Source organism: Sminthopsis crassicaudata, chromosome 6 (genome assembly GCF_048593235.1).
Source record: "Sminthopsis crassicaudata isolate SCR6 chromosome 6, ASM4859323v1, whole genome shotgun sequence".
NCBI lineage: Eukaryota > Metazoa > Chordata > Mammalia > Dasyuromorphia > Dasyuridae > Sminthopsis > Sminthopsis crassicaudata.
In genome coordinates this window covers 251,153,697-251,171,143 of record NC_133622.1, presented here as the reverse complement: position 1 = coordinate 251,171,143, position 17,447 = coordinate 251,153,697, and the positions used below count along the sequence as shown (strand labels likewise).

General features: G+C 54.3%; 2 protein-coding genes across 2 annotated transcripts; one reads left to right on the top strand and one right to left on the bottom strand.

The window, feature by feature from the left end:
* The first annotated feature begins 339 nt into the window (after nucleotides 1–339).
* FIBP (FGF1 intracellular binding protein) lies at nucleotides 340–5,122 on the top strand. The gene is made up of 10 exons (XM_074274852.1): nucleotides 340–547; nucleotides 656–854; nucleotides 1,137–1,263; nucleotides 2,777–2,877; nucleotides 2,948–3,081; nucleotides 3,584–3,692; nucleotides 3,875–3,938; nucleotides 4,214–4,300; nucleotides 4,400–4,497; nucleotides 4,579–5,122. Exons 1-10 carry the CDS (start codon nucleotides 463–465, stop codon nucleotides 4,646–4,648), a joined length of 1,074 nt encoding a protein of 357 aa, XP_074130953.1. The 5' UTR covers nucleotides 340–462; the 3' UTR covers nucleotides 4,649–5,122.
* Nucleotides 5,123–6,174: 1,052 nt separating this feature from the next.
* CTSW (cathepsin W) lies at nucleotides 6,175–13,748 on the bottom strand. Its single transcript, XM_074274853.1, has 11 exons — nucleotides 13,614–13,748; nucleotides 13,030–13,123; nucleotides 11,563–11,676; nucleotides 9,194–9,342; nucleotides 8,911–9,007; nucleotides 7,630–7,710; nucleotides 7,392–7,508; nucleotides 6,774–6,838; nucleotides 6,601–6,688; nucleotides 6,459–6,517; nucleotides 6,175–6,371 (listed from the first exon to the last, which is right to left on the bottom strand). Exons 1-11 carry the CDS (start codon nucleotides 13,695–13,697, stop codon nucleotides 6,261–6,263), a joined length of 1,059 nt encoding a protein of 352 aa, XP_074130954.1. The 5' UTR covers nucleotides 13,698–13,748; the 3' UTR covers nucleotides 6,175–6,260.
* Nucleotides 13,749–17,447: the final 3,699 nt, after the last annotated feature.

The following is a 17,447-nucleotide window of genomic DNA, read 5'->3' as shown; positions in this document are numbered from 1 at the left end:
GACGAGGGAGGAAGGAGGAAGGATGGGGAGAGAGGGGCAGGGATAAGGGGAGGTGAGGAATGGGAGGGGAGATGCGTGGGGGGAGGGGGAGACTGATCTAGGGGAGGGAATACGGAAGGGACCGCTGGGGAGGGAGCCTGGCAAAGGGGACATGAAATGGGGAGCTGGGGGATGAGGGGCGGACAACAAGGCCAGGAGGTGGAGCTGCAGAGGGGGCCGGGATTTCCCCGTCCTCCAGAACCTCAGGGCTGCGGAGGGCCAGGGATGAGGCGGGGCCCAAGGGAGGCAGGACCGCCCACCTAGGGGCGGGGCTTAACCAGAGCCGCCAGGCCCAACCCTCCGCACCGGAAATGGTCCGAGGTTCGCAGTGAGTGTCGGAGCGGAGGCACGGCTGCACCCGGAAGCGGTGGCTGCTCCGGGGCCGGGGCGAGTCCGGCGAGCGTCCGGGCGCCCAGCTCCGCCATGACCAACGAGCTGGACATCTTCGTGGGGAACACGACCCTCATCGACGAGGACGTGTATCGGCTCTGGCTGGACGGATATTCGGGTGCGGGCGGGGGAGCCCTGGGGGGGCGGGGCGGGGGAGGGCGGGGGCGGGGCGCGAACTTCCTTCCCCCTCCCCCTGACCGCCCCCATGGCCTCCTCTCGTCCGCAGTGAGCGATGCGGTGGGGCTGCGAGTGCGCTCGGGCATCCTGGAGCAGACGGGAGCCACGGCGGGCGTGCTGCAGAGCGACACCATGGACCACTACCGCACTTTCCACATGCTGGAGCGCCTGCTGCATACGCCGCCCAAGCTGCTGCACCAGCTAGTCTTCCAGATCCCGCCCTCCCGGCAGGCCCTGCTCATCGAGAGGTGGGGAGGCCCTAAGCTCCGCCCCCAGCTGGGCGGCTTTCCCTCGTGGGCTCGTCCTCTGCTCTGCTCCTCCCCTCCTCTGGCTGCCCTGCCCCGCCCCCTTCCCCAGACTGGGCTCTCCCATTCAAGCCCCTCCTCCCCCCTAGGGACATCCCCTGTGTCCCCCCCCCCCCTAGTTCCCTTAGGCAGAGCTTTCCCCCTCTAAGGAGCCCTTCCCTGCCCCCAGGCAGCCCCAGGCTGTGCCTCCTGTCCCCCCAAGGCCACCCCTTTCTGTCCCACCAGGTACTATGCCTTTGATGAGGCCTTTGTCCGGGAGGTGCTGGGAAAGAAGCTGTCCAAGGGCACCAAGAAGGACCTGGATGACATCAGCACCAAGACCGGGGTGACCCTCAAGAGCTGCCGGAGACAGGTCAGGGATCCTGGGGCTCTGGAGCCTCCTCTGCCCACGACTGCATTATTCCTTTGGGACATTCCAGCAGCCTCCCACCTGAGCGGGTCACCCCGGCTCTTCTGGCTTCCCTGCCACCTCCCCACTCCCCCTGTGATCCACCCAGTGCGTCCGAGGGCACTCAGCTCCCTTCGCCAGCTGGTCTGAACACCCTCTCCCAGCCAGAACTAGGGTGGCAAGAGAGGGACTTTGTACCAGGGTGCTGGGGTCCAAATGGTGGGCTTCCCACTCTGAGCCCAGCGACTTTTTCTAGCTGAGACCCCCGCGCCAGCCTGGGAGGCCACTGACCCCCTCAGACAAACCCCTTCCCTTGTCGGGCCCCAGTTTCCTCTGCGGAGGCCCTCAGAGCGCCGGGCCTGCGGTCGGGAAACCCCACGTTCCCGTCTGCGTGACCCATGGGCAAATTCTATATCTCTGCTGCCTCAGTTTACTCATCTGTCCAATGATAGCACCTTCTTCCCCAGGTTGTAAGAGTCAGGTGTGATGTCTGTTAAGCACTAAGCACAATGCCCAGTACCCAGGAGACACTCCATAAAGGCTTGTTGGGGAAAAGTAAATCTGAGCCCCTTTCAGCCTTTTCTGAGTGGGCGCCTCCGCCCTTCCCTCCGCACGGTCTCCCAGTTCTGTCTGCCAGCATGAGTGGGCATCCTGCCCTCCCTCTTCAGCAAAACTTCTGGCTCTGCCCCCACCCCGGGCACGGCCAGGCCTTGTTCTCAGGGCGCCGGATCAGCTGACAGTGTGAACTTCCTAAAGTCAGCCCTGTGTCATAGCTGTTATCACCCCTGTTTTATAAATGGGTAAACTGAAGCTGAGTGGTCATGTGACCCAGTGCCTGAGGCAGCATTTAAACCAGGTCCATGTGGCCCAGAACCATAGGACCTCAGAATCCAAAGAGGCCTGAGAGCTGAACCAGTCCAGCCCAACCAGAAAAAAGGCCCCTACCCCCCACTGCGGGTGAGAACCCATCCAGCTCTTCCTGAGGCAGCCCATCTCTCTTCGGGACCATGCTGCTTGTGGGGACATTGGAGTGCCGCCCACCCCCAGCCCCTAACCCCCAATGCAGTCACATCAAGAACGGGCCTCCTGCAGGCTGTCCCTGAGACAAAACGTCCCAAAATGTGGGGGGGGCAGCCAGAGCAGCCCTTGGGGAGAATTTCTGTCTCTAAACAAGCAGATCAATGAGTTGGGCATAAACCAAAACCAAGCAACAGCAACAAAAACCTAGAAAAAGAGAAAATTCTCCACCAAACCCTCGATCCTGAAAACCAGGGGGAGATGAAACAGATTCCAAGTCAGAACCCATTAAACCGGTTCATTTCCCAAAACCTCATGATGGTTTGTGAAGAACCGACAAAAAGAAGAGCCGCTGCTTACAGCGCAGCTCTCCCCGGCACAGTCCTGCCTGGGACACCAATAACTGGGGCGAGGGTCTCGGCCTCCTGCCCAGCCTGCGCTCAGCCTCTTCTCCCCGCAGTTCGACAACTTCAAGAGAGTCTTCAAGGTGGTGGAGGAGATGCGGGGGTCCCTGGCCGGCAACATCCAGCAGCATTTCCTCCTCTCCGACCGGCTAGCCAGGTGAGGCCCGGGGACCCGGGAGGGCGCGGCCCTGGGGCTCCGGAGTCTGGCTAAGCGCCCGTCCCCCCAGGGACTACGCGGCCGTGGTCTTCTTTGCCAACAACCGGTTTGAGACGGGCAAGAAGAAGCTTCAGTATCTCACCTTTGGGGACTTGGCCTTCTGTGCTGAACTGATGATTCAGAACTGGACGCCTGGCGCTGTGGGTGAGCAGCCCCTGTACTTCCTTCCCTCCCCCCCGCCATGGGTGACCACCAGGCCCTCTGTGTGTGAGCAGCCCCCCTCCTCCTTCCCCTCCCAGGTAAGCAGCCTCCTGACCCCCTCCCCACAGAGGGCTCCTGGCTCTGAGTCCCACCTGCTCTTCCCCTCCCAGGACCCCAGTGGGCTTTGCCTGGCAGACTAATACAGGGAGCAGGAATAGCCAGGCTTCAGTCCTGTCCTTCCCTGGGGGGAAACTGAGTCCCAGGAACATCAGGGGAAGCCTTTCCCATCTGAAGCCCAGGCATGTTGCTAGTCATTGTCTGAGGCAAGATTTGAACCCAGACCTCGACTCGAACCTGGAAATGACTGTGCCCCAGAACCTGGGCCTCCTGCCTCCCAGCCAGCCAGGCTGCTTTTCGGTGCCCGAGGCCCATCCCCTTGCGGGCTTTGGCCAGACATGGCTGCTCATGGGTGGCTCCTGGGCCTCAGCCAGCTCTCCCCCTGCAGACTCTCAGGTGGACGACATGGATGTGGACCTGGACAAGGAGTTTCTCCAGGACCTGAAGGAGCTCAAGGTGCTGGTGGCCGACAAGGACCTGCTCGATCTGCACAAGAGGTGGCCGGGGCGGTGGGAGGGGGATCTGAAGTCCTGGGGACTGGGGGAGGGGATCCAGGACTGGGGAGGGGGGATCCAGGGTTCAGGGGAGGGGATCCGGAACTGGGGAGGGGAGGTCCAGGGCTCAAGAAGGGGTTGGGAAATCTAGGGCCCAGAAGCATCCCCTCCTTCCCTCCCCCCAGCTTGGTGTGCACTGCTCTCCGAGGGAAGCTCAGTGTCTTTCCAGAGATGGAAGCTAACTTCAAGGTGTGTCCCCTGGGCCGCAACCCCCCTGGAGCCCTCCAAGCTCCTGCTCCCCATGTGAGCCGAGGCTCAGCTCGGGGAGCGGCTTTCCTCGGCTTTCCCCGCACATGGTCGGCGCACCAGGGGCCTTTGCCAAACCTCCGTGGCCAGCTTGGCTGTGCACACCGCAGGGGGCCCAGCGGTCCTGGCAGCCCCTCGGGAGGGGGGGTGCTACCCGGGGCTTTTGGGGTCCTGAGGGAGAAGGCCAGACCCGAGACCTTGGCTTCCCGGCCCCACAGAACCTGTCCCGAGGGCTGGTCAACATCGCCTCCAAGCTCACCCACACCAAGGACGTGCGAGACCTGTTTGTGGATCTGGTTGAAAAGGTAGGGATTCCCGGTGCTGGGGCCACCCCCCTCCTGCCTGTTGGGGTCTCCACTGTGCCTTGTTGGGCTGAAAAGATCAGGCCTCCTGTCTCCCTAAAGTTTATAGAGCCGTGCCGCTCGGACCGGTGGCCGCTGAACGATGTCCGGCTCTTCCTGAACCAGTATTCTGCCTCCGTCCACTCCCTGGATGGCTTTCGGTGAGGGTCCCCTGCTGCCCCACTGCCCCCTGCCCCCCACCCCTGTGTGCCCCTCTCTGAGCAGCTTCTCTGCATTGGCAGGCACCAGGCCCTCTGGGATCGCTACATGGTCACGCTGCGCAGCTGCCTCCTGCGCATGTACCACGACTGAGGCCCCGAAGCCCGGACGCCCGCCCAGCACGCCCTCTGCTGGGCCCTGCTGCCAAAGGGGGAGGGGGGGAGGGGACCCCTGGCCAGCCCTGCTCATCACCTCCACGCTCAGCCGGGGAACCTGGGCCCTGGGGGGCCTCAGCCCCAGGACACCTGCTCCCTGGGCCCCCATTGGGCTCCTCCTGCCCTGTGGAACGGGGTGGGGGAGGAACAGGGAGCCGGGCCGGCAGGGAAGCCCAGCCCCCACGCAGGCACTCCTGAGGCCTCTTTGTGCTGATAATAAATTGCAGACCTGGGGCGAGGCCTGGCCAGGGGGTCTCCCCAGGGGGATCCTCGGGCCCAGAGCAGCTGGGGGCAGGGAGGGTGACCCAGGCTGCAGGAGGCCCCTGGAGCTCGGAGGCTGGGGCCCTGGGTCCTTAGGCTGTTCTGGGCCCCCCAACCCCCCAGCCCCAGGTCTGATGTTCATGTTCTCAAATGTGGTTCTGTCTTTTGACTCCCCACAACTTCCTGTGGGCTATCTCTGTCACCCCAGCTCATTTGACAGCAGAGGGAACTGAGGCAGACAGGCTGCCCAGAGTCACCCAACTAGAGAGTAAGGCAGGATTTGCATTCGGGTCCTGGACTAGGGGCACCCCAAACCCCTGAGGAGAGCGAGCAGTGCCTGGCCTCAGGCAGAGCTCTTTGGGAAGCAACTCCTGGGGACAGAGGGGGCGCCTGGATGGGAGCAGGGGTTCCTGCCTCTGTGTGTGTGGCCCCCAGGGGCCCCTTCTCAGAGGCCGGCTTTCTGCTCTTCAGATTCCCAGTGGGCTTCACTTAGAAGCCAGGTGGAGGATGGTCTGGGCACTAGGCCAGACTCAGGCGGCCTTCAGGGCCCGGTGTCTGCCCGGCTGGGGTCTCCAGCAGCTTGCTCTCGACTCTGGGCCCGGTGCTGAATGGGCCCTGACAGCCGGCTCATCCAGCAGAGGGGAACCGACCCTGTGCGAGCTTGAGAGCCCCAAGCGCTGAGTCTGTGCGAAGGCCCTGGGCACTGACGGGCTAAATGCTACCCCTGTGACCGTGGTTCAGGGAGGAGCTAGTCTCCCACTTTTTTCTGCAGAGGAAGCCCAAGTAAACAGGTTAAGTGACCTGCTCAAGGTCGCACAGCTAGTAAATGTTGGAGATGCCATTTGAACCCTTGATTCAAGGAGGCCCCACACTTGGAGGGCTGCAGAGCTGGGGAGGGCGGGGGAGATGTGTTCTGAAAAGGATCTGGGGGTCTTAGTGGACTGCCAGCTGTAGAATATGGCCAGTCTTGGGCCGCTGCACTTGCACACACATGAACACATGCACTCACTGTATTCCTCACCATAAAGATGGGGGAGACCCCTCAGATGCCCACCCTCTGGCTCAGTGACCCCTCAGCAAGCTGTTCCAGTGGGAGCCGGACCAGATGGCCATAGACTGCAATGGCCTTCCCGGCTCCCACAATTCCTTGCTTTCTCCTTTCTCCAGGAGTTTTCCCACCCTCCATTTGCCAGCACACTGAGAGCCATGGACCAGCGGCTTTATTGAGTTCAAGTACAGGATGCCTTGTGGGCCATGAGCATGGGGGGAGGGGACTCTTAGGGGAGTCTTCAACTGGGGCATCGCATCTGGAGAGCCCGGCTTTTACCCTTCAGCACAGCAGTCAGTGGGTACTTTGTGATGCCGCAGGCATTGTTTCCCCGTGTCAACCGGAAATAGCCCTGGGGGGGGGGGGGTCCTGGTTAGGTGCAGCTGGAGGGGGCAGACCCAGCTGCCTCCTTCCCCTGCTCCCCTGGAGCCTCACTTACCCTTTCTCCCCAGTGGCTGCCCCAGGAGTTCTTGAGGATCCAGTAGGTAAAGTTGTGGACTGCAAGGGAGATCGGGAAGCCGTGAGGGGCGGCTGGGGTGATGGCTCTGGCCAAGGCCCCCCCAGATCTCCCGAGCACTCACTTTGGCCAAAGCCCACCAGCTGCACCACGTGGTCCACGTACTCAGGGTCACAGTTGTGCCCTGGTTTGATCACCCCTTTTGTGTAACTCTGATGAGGGAGGGAACAGACCATGAGCCCTTGGGGGTCAAGGGTCTAGGAGCTGGCAGCTCCCCGCCCCCTGCTCTTGCCCCACCTGCAAGAGGACCGCGTTGATGCTGACAGTGATGGGTCCATTTTCTGCCAAATACTGGGCCATGTCTAGGGAAGAGTGTGCTATTAGAACGGGGAGGGGAGAGCAGAAGGGCCTGTAGAAGCCCCCCCATTTCTGCACAAGGGGAACGAGTGTCCCAGGTAATGGAAATCTTAGACCTGCCCCAGCTCTTGGATCGGGAGTTCCTGCACCCCCAAGAGGAACCCATCCCTAAGGCCCCACCCTGACTTAAGGTTCCCACTTTGCTCCTTCCCTTTCCAGGGCCTTGGGGCTGGTTCAGGCTGATGCCCTGTCCTATCTACTCCCCCAAATACTTTAACTAATGGGGGGCAGCTGGGGGCTTTTTCCCTTTGCCACCTCTGAGCACCCCCAGATCAGGCAGCAGCTAACTGGTAAGCACCCCAGGTTTGGGACTGAGCCCCCCGGGTGTGTACAATAGGATGAGAACTTTGCTGGAGAGGGCGTCTCCATTTTGTAGATGGGACAGCCGAGTCATCCAGGGCTCAATGGGCTAGCTAGCAGCCGCAGCTGGCCTTCCCAGTGGGTGCCCAGCGCCTCCTTTCCCGTGTTCCGGCCTCAGATCCAGGCCCCGGCACCCACAATTCTCCTCCTTCAGCAGCATCAAGAAGTCATGGATCCAGGCCTTTTTTATTTTCTTTTGGCAGCCATTGGAGAGCTGGGGTCTGTAGGGGTAATCCTGCTCCTCGGCCAGGCCGCCTGTTTGGGAGGGAGAGGACTCAGAGGCCCCTGGCCATGTAAGGCCCAGCCAGGGAGTCCATCCCAGGGAGATGGAGCTCTGGGGCCCCCGGGGGGAGGGCGGGGAGCAGGATGCACGTACTTTGTTTAAGGATGGTCGTGTAGGCATCCCAGACGAAGCCACCCTCACAGCCCTGTCCACAGCAGCGGCAGTCCAGCAGCTCTGTGGGGATGGGGGGAGGGCGCCTCAGTTTTCTGTGTGGATCCCCAAAGCCGGCCTTGCTGGCTCATCGCTTCACCATAGTTCAGGCGCAAGGAAGAATCCAGGATCCGTCATGTCCCTACTCGCCAACCATGTGGGCTTCCCACGCTCCTTTGCTGTATCCTTTCAGTGGGCCCTGGTTACCTCCTCAGTAAGTGCCGGCAGTTTGACTTGGGAACTTTCTACTTAGGGTTTCGGGTTCCCCAGAGGCAGTACTGGGTTGCCCGGGGACTCCTCACAGCCCCCATTTCTAGGGACCTCAACCTTAACCTCCCGAGGCAGGTGGTGGGGCCAAGATGGCCACCGTGAGACATGGAGTGAGCTGTTGAGGTCAAGGATCCAAACCCAGACTTCCCAAAGCCAGACCCAGCCTTTCCCCCCTTATTCCACGTTCCCATAGAAAAACAAGGACACACCTACTGTGTGCTACTCACAGAAGTACAGACAGTGGGCCTGCCCTCTGCGAGCTCACAGAGGGACTTGGTCCATGACAATGTGGGGAAGGAGACCACTTAATCAAAAACAAAATCCCCCCTTTGCAGAGGCTGTGCCCCCGGCCTAGGATGGCCACACTTCCTCAGTGCTAGTTCTGAACTCTTTGTTTCCCTCAGGGGCCTGGCCCCCATCTCCTGGGCGGATCTGTATCCATTCAGTATTTAATTACTTCTAGACATTTCTATTGCTTCTCTCCTCTCCCCGGGTGGGGGGGGGGGGGCGCTGGGCAGGTGCTTATTAATGGGTCAATTAGAACACATCAAACTCAGCAAGCATTTGGGGATGCTGAGTGAGGGAGAAGGAAAGCGCGGGCGGCTCTGAGGCTGCAGAGCTGGGTGAGCAAAGGGCTGGCCAGGGTAAAAGGGAAGGTGGAGGAGGGAGAGGACTTTGGTTTGAGGGACAACCATGGGCAACGCTGAGCAGGGAGTGATGGCGGATATCAGGAGAGAAGGGGCAGCAGAACACAGAGAACGGGACTATCTGGACAGAATTGGGGATTGACTGCATACGAGGAAGAGAAGGGGGCCCGGGACAGACTCAGGAGAAAGCCAGGGTTGCAGGGTCTGCAGGCTCCCACATGCCTACTCACGAAGGCCTCGGGAGGCCCTGCTCCGGGAGACCCCCTTCCCCAGCAATGCTCCCCTACCCAAGCAGCGTCCCCCCTACCTTGCACAGAGAGATTGAAGTGCTGCTGGTACTTGATGGCCCATAAGGCTTCAACATTGCCCACAGCGGCAATGGCCCAACAGCTGTTGCAATTTTTCTGTGGGAAGAAGTCATTTTCTGCCATAGCTGGTTTCCCTGTTCTCTGCCTCCCTCTGTCCATCCAGGAGGGAAGGAGAGGAGAGTTCTTAAGGAAAGAGCTAGGGGACAGCAGGTTCGTAAGGTGGTCTGGCCGGGACAAAGCCAGCTGGGATAGGAGGGGTGAAAGAAAGCTGGTGACTGGTACCTGATCTCTCACGGGATTCAGGACTCCCGCCTTCCTCCAGTCACAGGAACGAGTCTTCAGCCTCTGCAGTCTTGGGTATCCTCCTGTCTTCACTCTGGGCTCTGAGTAGCTGGGCCGGGATGGTTGATAAAGCCAGCGAAATTCCTCCTCTGTGCAGACAAATGGGGGCCTCAGTGGCCTTAGACCCAAAGCCCCTGCCCGTGGACATAGTTCTTTTCCATTTCTAGTCACCGTGCTAACGTTTGTGAGCTCAATCGTTTTCTTAGTCTCTATTAATCTCTCCTTTGAGTTTCAGAATATCTAATTTGGTATTTAATTGGGGGATGGTTAATTTGTTCTCTTTCTAGCTTTTTTAGTTGCATCCTTAATTCATTGATGATCTCTTTCTCAATTTTATTTACAAAGCTATTTGGAGATATAAAATTTCCCCTAAGAACTGCTTTGGCTGCATCCCATACTTTTTTTTTTCTTTTTTTTGCTGAAGCAATTGGGGTTAAATGACTCACCCAGGGTTACACAGCTAGGAAGTGTTAAGTGTCTGAGGCCACATTTGAACAAAGGTCCTCCCGACTTTAAGGCTGGTGCTCCATCCACTGGGCCACCTAGCTATCCCATGATCCACTCATTCTTTAGAATTAGATTATTTAATTTCCAATTGATTTTTAATCTAATCTTTGGCTTTTTATTACATTGTGGTCTGAAAAGGAAAGATTTACTATTTCTGCCTTTTTTGCATTTGATTGTGATTTGATTATGCCCTAATACATGGTCAGTCTTTATGTAGGTACCATGTACTGCCTAGAAAACTGTGTATTCCTTTCTGTCCCTATTCGGTTTTCTCTGGATGTCTATCATACCTAGGTTTTCTAGGATCCTATTAACCTCCCTGGTCTCTTTGTTGTTTATTTTATGGTTAGATTTATCTGATTCCGAGAGGAGGAATTTGGATGCCAACATTTAGGGAACAACTTTTCTCTAATTTTACATAAGCTGGTATTCAGAGAGGGAAAGATTTGCTTGAAGTCAGCTTACTTGATGGTGGATCCACTAAAGTTGGGCCCAATAAGGACCCCAGAGTTGTAGGACTCAAATATCCAAAACCCTCTTCATTACCAAATCCCCTGCTTCCAAAGAGCAAATAATAGGATCTCCTAGAAAGAGCCCTTAGGGTTCATCCTAAAAAATTAACTTCTATGCCCATAGATCTAGGAGCCATCAAATCCAATCTTTCCATTTTAAAGAGAAGAGTGAGGGGCATGGAGGGAAGTGATGATTCCAAGCTCACCATTCTTTTCACTGCATCCCACTGCTTCCTGCACATTTAAATTGTAGAATTTACTGTAGAATTGGGAGCATTATGTTTATTTCTCAAAATAAGCATGATCTAGCTTAAGACCAAGAGATAGGTTCTGTGGTCTCAAAGTTAGGCAGGCAGAACTGACCAATACCTGCCGGGTTGGGCTCTGAGTTCAGCTACCCAGGAAGCTGCTTCCTGGCTCTTCTTTCTCATCTCAAGTCTAGATAGGAAGCTTGATTGTAATGAGGAGGAGGTTTGGCCAACTGAGACACTGTGCCAAGGAGTGTTGTCAGAGCTTGGGACAGAGAAAGAAAAGGGAGGAAGGAATGAAAGGAAAGAGAGGAAGGGAGGGAGAACCAGACAGGAAGAAAGGATAGCTGTCTCTACCTCCCAGGTGGTTCAGTCATGTCCAATTCTTTGTGACCCCATTTGGGGTTTTCTCGGCAGAGACCCTGGAATGGTTGGCCATTTCCTTCTCTGGCTCATTTAAAGATGAGGACACTAAGGTGAAGAGGGGTAAGTGACTTATCCAAGGTCATATAGCTGGTAAATTTGGATTCAGATTTGAACTCAGGTCTTTCTGACTCCAGCTCTCTATCTATTGCACCATCTTGCTGCCCTAACCTGACTACTCTTGGGTAAGTTCTTTTCCATTTCTGGGATTCTGTTTTCTCAGTTATAAAACATGGACAATAATCTTCATGTGCCTCTCAGGAGATCAGAGCAAACCCTGGAGGAGTCGGGGCTTTAATCTTGAAAACCCTGATAAAGAGAGACAACAGGAAGTGGGTCTAGTAGACCAGAAGCTCCCTAGAGCCAAGACTTGGATAGAATACTGGATTTGGAGACAGGAAAACTTCAGTCCAAATTCCTTCCCTGACATTTATGAATTATGTGATGATGGGCAAGTTACTCAACCTCCCTAAGCCTCAGTTTTCTTATCTGTAAAATGGGGCGACCCAGACACTGTCTAGGCAACCTTCATCTCCAGACTGTGACGCCTCTGGCCATTCCCAAGAGCCTGATTCTAAGGGGCGATTTTTTTAGTTCTAATTGATTGGGACCCCCTTACCTGTGAGGTCACTGAACTGGGTCATCCCAAACTGGGCCAAACCCTGGTGCTCCTCCGTCAGCTGCTGGGCTCGAGCCAGGTTGTCAGCAAAGATCTTAAAACGATGTTCTTGTTCTAGAGAGGGATTTGAGGGCCCTATGGGACAACTGGGTAGGAAGAAGCACTGGATCTTCCTCTGCCCCCAGTGAAAGTTTCTGCATCCTTTCCCACCTGGGATGCCTTGAGGTGTCCCCTTCAGAGCCACTGAACCACTGTCCCTATGGACCCATCTGCAGTGCCTTCTACCCCTGCCCAAGTGAGAGGGGTTAGAGCCCTCAATAGCTCACTCTCTCCCCTCGGCTCCCATTGCCCTCTCTGATCTGTTCCTGTGGGGTCGGAAGGGCATTACTTCCCTGACCATCCATTTGCTCCTCTGTAAAATGGAGTTAATAATGAGGTAATATTCATGTGATAGCCATTTTGGTAAGATTTGGTCAACTATCTACATGGGAACCCTGTCACCAAAGACCTTCCCTAACAGAGCTTTGGAAATTCCAGTGACTATCTGTCTATCTATTCATCCATCTACCTATCAACTATCCAAACATCCATCTATATCTATCTGTTTCTCTATCTGTCCATCTGTCCTATTTATCTTTCTTTCCATCTATTTACCCATCTATCCATCTATTCATCCATCATCTATCTATTTATCCATCTACCCATCTATCCATCTGTCTATCTGTCCGTCTATCTATCCACCCATCTATCTATCTTTCTATCCATCTATCTGTTCATCTGTCCATCTATCTATCCATCTATTTATCTATATCTATCTATCCATCTGTCCATCTGTCTATCCATCCATCCACCCATCCATCTATCCAATGCATACCTACCCAAGTGGGAGAGGGCATCCCTGCTGGGCCTGGCGTGGGCGTCTCCCCATTAGCTAAGGGCCCCCAGTGATGAGAGGCAGAGGTCACATAAGCACAGAAATTCCCTCCTTGCCATTCACACGGCCAGCCCCCTCCATCTCTCTGAGGGGATGTGGGTGTGCAGGGGAGGCTCCAGGGGCCAGGAGGGGGCCCTAGAGCAAGAGGTTCTGTGCGAGAGGAATGTTGGGAGCCAGACAGAACCTCTGAACATGAATCTTGGAGCCGGGAGGGACCCTATTACCCAGAACCCAGAATCCCAGCTGGGGGCAGGAAGACTTAGAACTTAAGACCACAAGTCGGAGCTGGGAGGCACCTTAGTCACCACCTAATCCAACTCCCCTCTTAGAGAGAACCAAAGCCAGAGGATGTGGTTCTCCTGGCTTCCTGGCCAGTGCTAGCGAAGGGGACCAAAGGAAGTGACGGCTCTGGAGAATCCCCCACATAACGAGTGGAGGCAGGTGTGAGCGCAGTGCTTGTGCCACCCACGGCTGCGGGAGGTCTACACTGTGCCATCCACATGTACAGATTGGGGAGGGTGCCAGAGGCCCACCTGCTGCATCTGGGTAGCTCTTGTTGTACTGGATCTGAAAGGCCTTGAATCGCTCCCTGAGGTCCTGGGTGACTGGCAGCAGGCTGTGGAAGCTCTGGGGGCAGAGAGGGTGAGGAGGGAGACCCCTACCTGCCCCTGAAGAGGGAATGGGCTGAGGGGCTTGGGACGCCAATCAGGGCAAGCCTTCAAAAACTACAAAGGGCCTTCATCTCGTTGTGGCGGCGTGGGCAGAGGAGGGGCTTTCCTAACTGGTCGGTGGCACAGGCCCAGCATCCCACCCAGGGCTTTTAACCTTCCTGAGATGTCCCCAGAGTCTTCTCCATGTTGTTCCAGACCCTGGTGGAAAACCAAGGGAAGGAGTGGGAGCTGGAAAGTTAGGAGAGCAAGGGGCTCCAGATAGTAGGACTGGATCTGGACACAGGGCAGAGGGGCTGGGAGGGATACCGAGACACTGAGGGGAAGGACCCCAGGGCCAGGGGAGAGGTTCGCAGTCTGGGATGGACAGGGGACAGAACTGAAGTTGGGATACAATGGAAAGAGAAAATGGGGTTCTGATCAAAGTGGACTGGGGGGGCCAGGCTTACCTGTCCCGGTCGGGGGAAGGTGTTCCAGGCCAGGCTCCCCATGGCCAGCAGCCCCAGGAGGCAGAAGAGCTGAGAGGAGAGCATCTCGAAGCCAGGGAGCCAAGTGAGGGGTGAGGCGAGAGCAATCGGATATGACTAAGGCCAGGAAACCAGCCAGTGACACCTGCGAGGGGGCAGTCAGAGCCCCACCTTCAAAGGAAGCAGGGTGGGGGAGTGAGAGCTCCAGGGTCCAGGCTCCTTCCCCTGACCCCTGGCTCCTGGAAGGTGGGGGGCCGAGCAGCAGAGGCAGCCAGACCACAGCCTCGGGGGGCTGAGCAGGCAGGGGCAGTAGGCCGGCTTTCCCAGTGTGAGCTGGGGAAATTCTCACTGGTTCCTGGGCAAAGTCCCGACTGCTTAGGGCAGCAAGGTCAGGGAGGGGTCCCGGTATGTGACCACAGCTGAGAAAGGGTGGGATCTCAGGCTGCCATCCCCCTGACGAGGGAGCAGATGGGCCCACGGTCCGGCCCATCTGGCCACTTACTGCACTCAGAGGAGAGCAGGAGAAGGAAAAGGGCCAGACTGGACTGAAGGGAACAGCACCCTTCTCCAAGGGGAGCTCCCCACCCCGGGGCATACGGGGCACTGGGAGAGCCCTTTGGGGGTGCTCAGAGCTGTTCTCCTTTCTTTGGGGGGCCTCATCAGCTCCCACAGCTTCAGTGAGCATCCATACCATAGGAGCAGAGGATCCATGGATCCGCACTGGGCTCTCCTGATTTCCAATCCCATTGCCCTGATCTGGATCTCTCGGATGTTCCACTGGGCATCGCAAATCAACATGTCCAAGCGGGACTCAGTCCCTTTCCAGCCAAACATGGCTCCCTCCCGAGTTTCCCTATTTCTGCCACTGAACTCCTAGTCACTCCTGCTCAGAACCACAGTGTTATTCTCGGTCCCTCCTCCTCCCCATCAGTCTTAAAATTACGAGAGACCCTAGTCCTCTGAGAGTCAGAGGTCAGGAGGACTCTCTTTGGTCTGGTCTTGAGCCCCACTGAGCATCCCCCCATCCCAAGGTGCGCCCAAACTCAGCTTCTATTCCCTTCAGCCATGAGCCTCAGAATCAAAGGCGCACAGGAGCAAACGTTTGTGCTCTCCCGCCATCTTGGCCCTCGGTCTCCACGGTCCTCTCTGCTGTCCCTTGGCTCTGCCCACTTGGTCACCAAATCTTGTCAATCCTCCCTTCCAAGAGGCTCTTCCATCCAAACCTTTCTCTCCCCTCAGGCCGCTGCATCTTAATTCAGACCTTCCCTTCCTGAACAATGAAGAGAGTCACCTCCTCTCTTGCTCCTCCTTATCTCTACTCCTTTCACCTCACAGCCCTCAAGTTATTGCCAAACCACACATGGCTTGTCAAATTATAGTTATTTGCTTCTGCCGCCATGACCCTGTTATGTGAACCATTAAAAACAATCAGCACCAGTTCCAATGCTCTTGTGCTGGAGAGAGCCATCTCTACCCAGAGGACTGTGGGAGCTGAGTGTGGATCACAACATAACATTCTCACTCTTTTTTCTTGTTTGCTTGCATTTTATTTTCTTTCTCATTTTTCCCGTTTTGATCTGATTTTTCTTGTGCAACAAGAGAATTGTAGAAATATGGATGTCTATATTGGATTTACATATATTTTTACCATGTTTGATATCTATTGATTATTTGCCATCTAGGGGAGGAGATGGGGAAGGGGGGGAAATTGGAAGTTTTGCAAGAGTCAGTGGTAAAAAAAATTATTCTTGCATGTCTAGAAAATAAAAAGCTTCAATAAAAAATGAAAAGATTTAAAAAACATTCACCCCACTCTCACTCAAAGACTTTCCTTAGGTCCCCTCACTACCTCGAGGGCAGAGTGAATGCTCCCCAGCTTCTCATCTCCAGCCCACCACAATTGAGCAACTTGGCCAACTTTACCCATTTTTGTTGAATAGAATTCAGGTATTATAAGGGTCTTTGTGGGGAAAAGAAAAAAGCTGTCGTGCTTGACCTAAGGCAGGACCCGACATAATAGAGGGAAGTTATAAAGAGGTAAACTGAGGCATCAGAGTGGTCCCAAAGTGGAAGAGGCTGCCTCAAGAGGTTGGGAGCCCTCCGGTCCGGCTGTGGTCAAGCAGATCCCTGGGACTTTCTCCTCAAGTCTGGTTCAGTCCAACAGCCTCGGAGGCTGAGGTTCTGTACGGGCTTCTGAAGTGACTTGTAGCTTAAAGCCCTTTGATTCCTATAGAATGCACTCATCTCTTTCTCCCGAACTCTTACCCTTTCTTGTTGTTGTTGTTGTTGTTGTTGTTGTGTGTGTGTGTGTGTGTGTGTGTGTTTTCATTTAACAAACATTTAGTAACTACCCCCTGTATGTCACATAGCAGACACTACAGACAAAAGGGCCGGGAAAAGTCCTCTTTGGGGACCCTACATTCTCCTGTATCCAAGGCAAGCCTTTGTCCCGGACAGGGTGATCAGATATGACAGGAAATGCAGTGCTCTGCAGCCCCAGCTCCCCGTCTCTCCACCAAAGGGAGGCAAGTTGGGGCCTTCCCACTGATCCCGGCCCCAAGTCTGGCTGGCGTTAGACACTGAGCCCATGTGCGTCATTTTAGGCCACGCGGCTCCTGTTCTCTGGCTTTGCCTTTTTCCTTTGCGTGAATTCGAAAAAAATCTTGTTTCAGAGCTGCATGGGAGGCTGGGAGAAGCAGTGAATAGGGGAGCTCGGCGGGAGAGGAAAAAGTCAAGAAGGACATTTTAATGATAGGGAACATGAACATTGAACTCCAATTAGGTAAAATGTTATCTTCACCAAAAACTCCATTCTCATTAGCAAACCTGTATTTTAAAAAGTGATCTTTATTATTATTGTTATTATTATATTTTGAATTTTATTTTTTTTAAATTTGTGGAAATGTGTTTTCTCCCTTGTTACCTACATAATATCTTAGACTTTGCGCCTTAAAAAATATTTAAAATCTGGTCTATAGAGAAAAACTTTGCTGACTCCTTTTCTAATCTGTTGAATTTCTCTGATTTTTATTTTATTATTTTGCTGAGGGAATTCGGGTAAAGTGACTTGCCCAGGGTCACACAGCCAGGAAGTGTTAAGTGTCTGAGGCCAGATTTAAACTCAGGTCCTCCTGACTTCAGGGCCAAGTGCTCTATCCACTGCGCCACCCAGCTAATAAATTTACTTTTTAAGAAAGCATATATGATAATAGAAGATGAATTCATAACTGTCCTTTTCTTTGTTTCTCTGCTGGGCATTTTTTACTTTCTTCTTTTTCCCTTTCCTCCTTCCCATTTCCCTAAACAGGTTACAAGTTAAGCACGAATATATTTATGTATATTACATATGTTTGTATACACACATACACACCTACATATAGACATACATACACATACATTTAAACAATATTACGGTGGCTAACATAAAAGGTTTATGTGATGTCTCTTTTTTATTATATTTTTATTTACTTTATTAAATATTTCCCGATGACTTTTCAATGTGGCTTGGACTTCATTCAGCAGTATAGGGAGCCAATAATATGTTACGTTATACAATAATATCTATATTGTAATAATTATACAATATGAAATATACATATTATATATATATACATAATATATAATAATATATGTATATAAACTATATACATGTTGCATTACAATAATGGGACATTGGAAAAACTATGTGATGTCTCTTAACTGAATCTTTTAGGTTTAATTTTACCTGAGACCACATTTCCAAAATATATAGAGAACTGAGCCTAATTTATAAGAAATCAAACCATTCTCCAATTGATAAATGGCCAAAGGATATGA

Coding starts and splice junctions, on each gene's coding strand:
- FIBP (XM_074274852.1), top strand. CDS start 463: ATGACCAACGAGCTGGACATCTTCGTGGGGAACACGACCCTCATCGAC. Junction 1,264..2,776: donor TCAAGAGCTGCCGGAGACAG/GTCAGGGATCCT, acceptor TTCTCCCCGCAG/TTCGACAACTTCAAGAGAGT. Junction 3,082..3,583: donor CTGGACGCCTGGCGCTGTGG/GTGAGCAGCCCC, acceptor CTCCCCCTGCAG/ACTCTCAGGTGGACGACATG.
- CTSW (XM_074274853.1), bottom strand. CDS start 13,697: ATGCTCTCCTCTCAGCTCTTCTGCCTCCTGGGGCTGCTGGCCATGGGG. Junction 13,124..13,613: donor CCTTCCCCCGACCGGGACAG/GTAAGCCTGGCC, acceptor CTCTGCCCCCAG/AGCTTCCACAGCCTGCTGCC. Junction 6,518..6,600: donor GCTGGTGGGCTTTGGCCAAA/GTGAGTGCTCGG, acceptor TCTCCCTTGCAG/TCCACAACTTTACCTACTGG.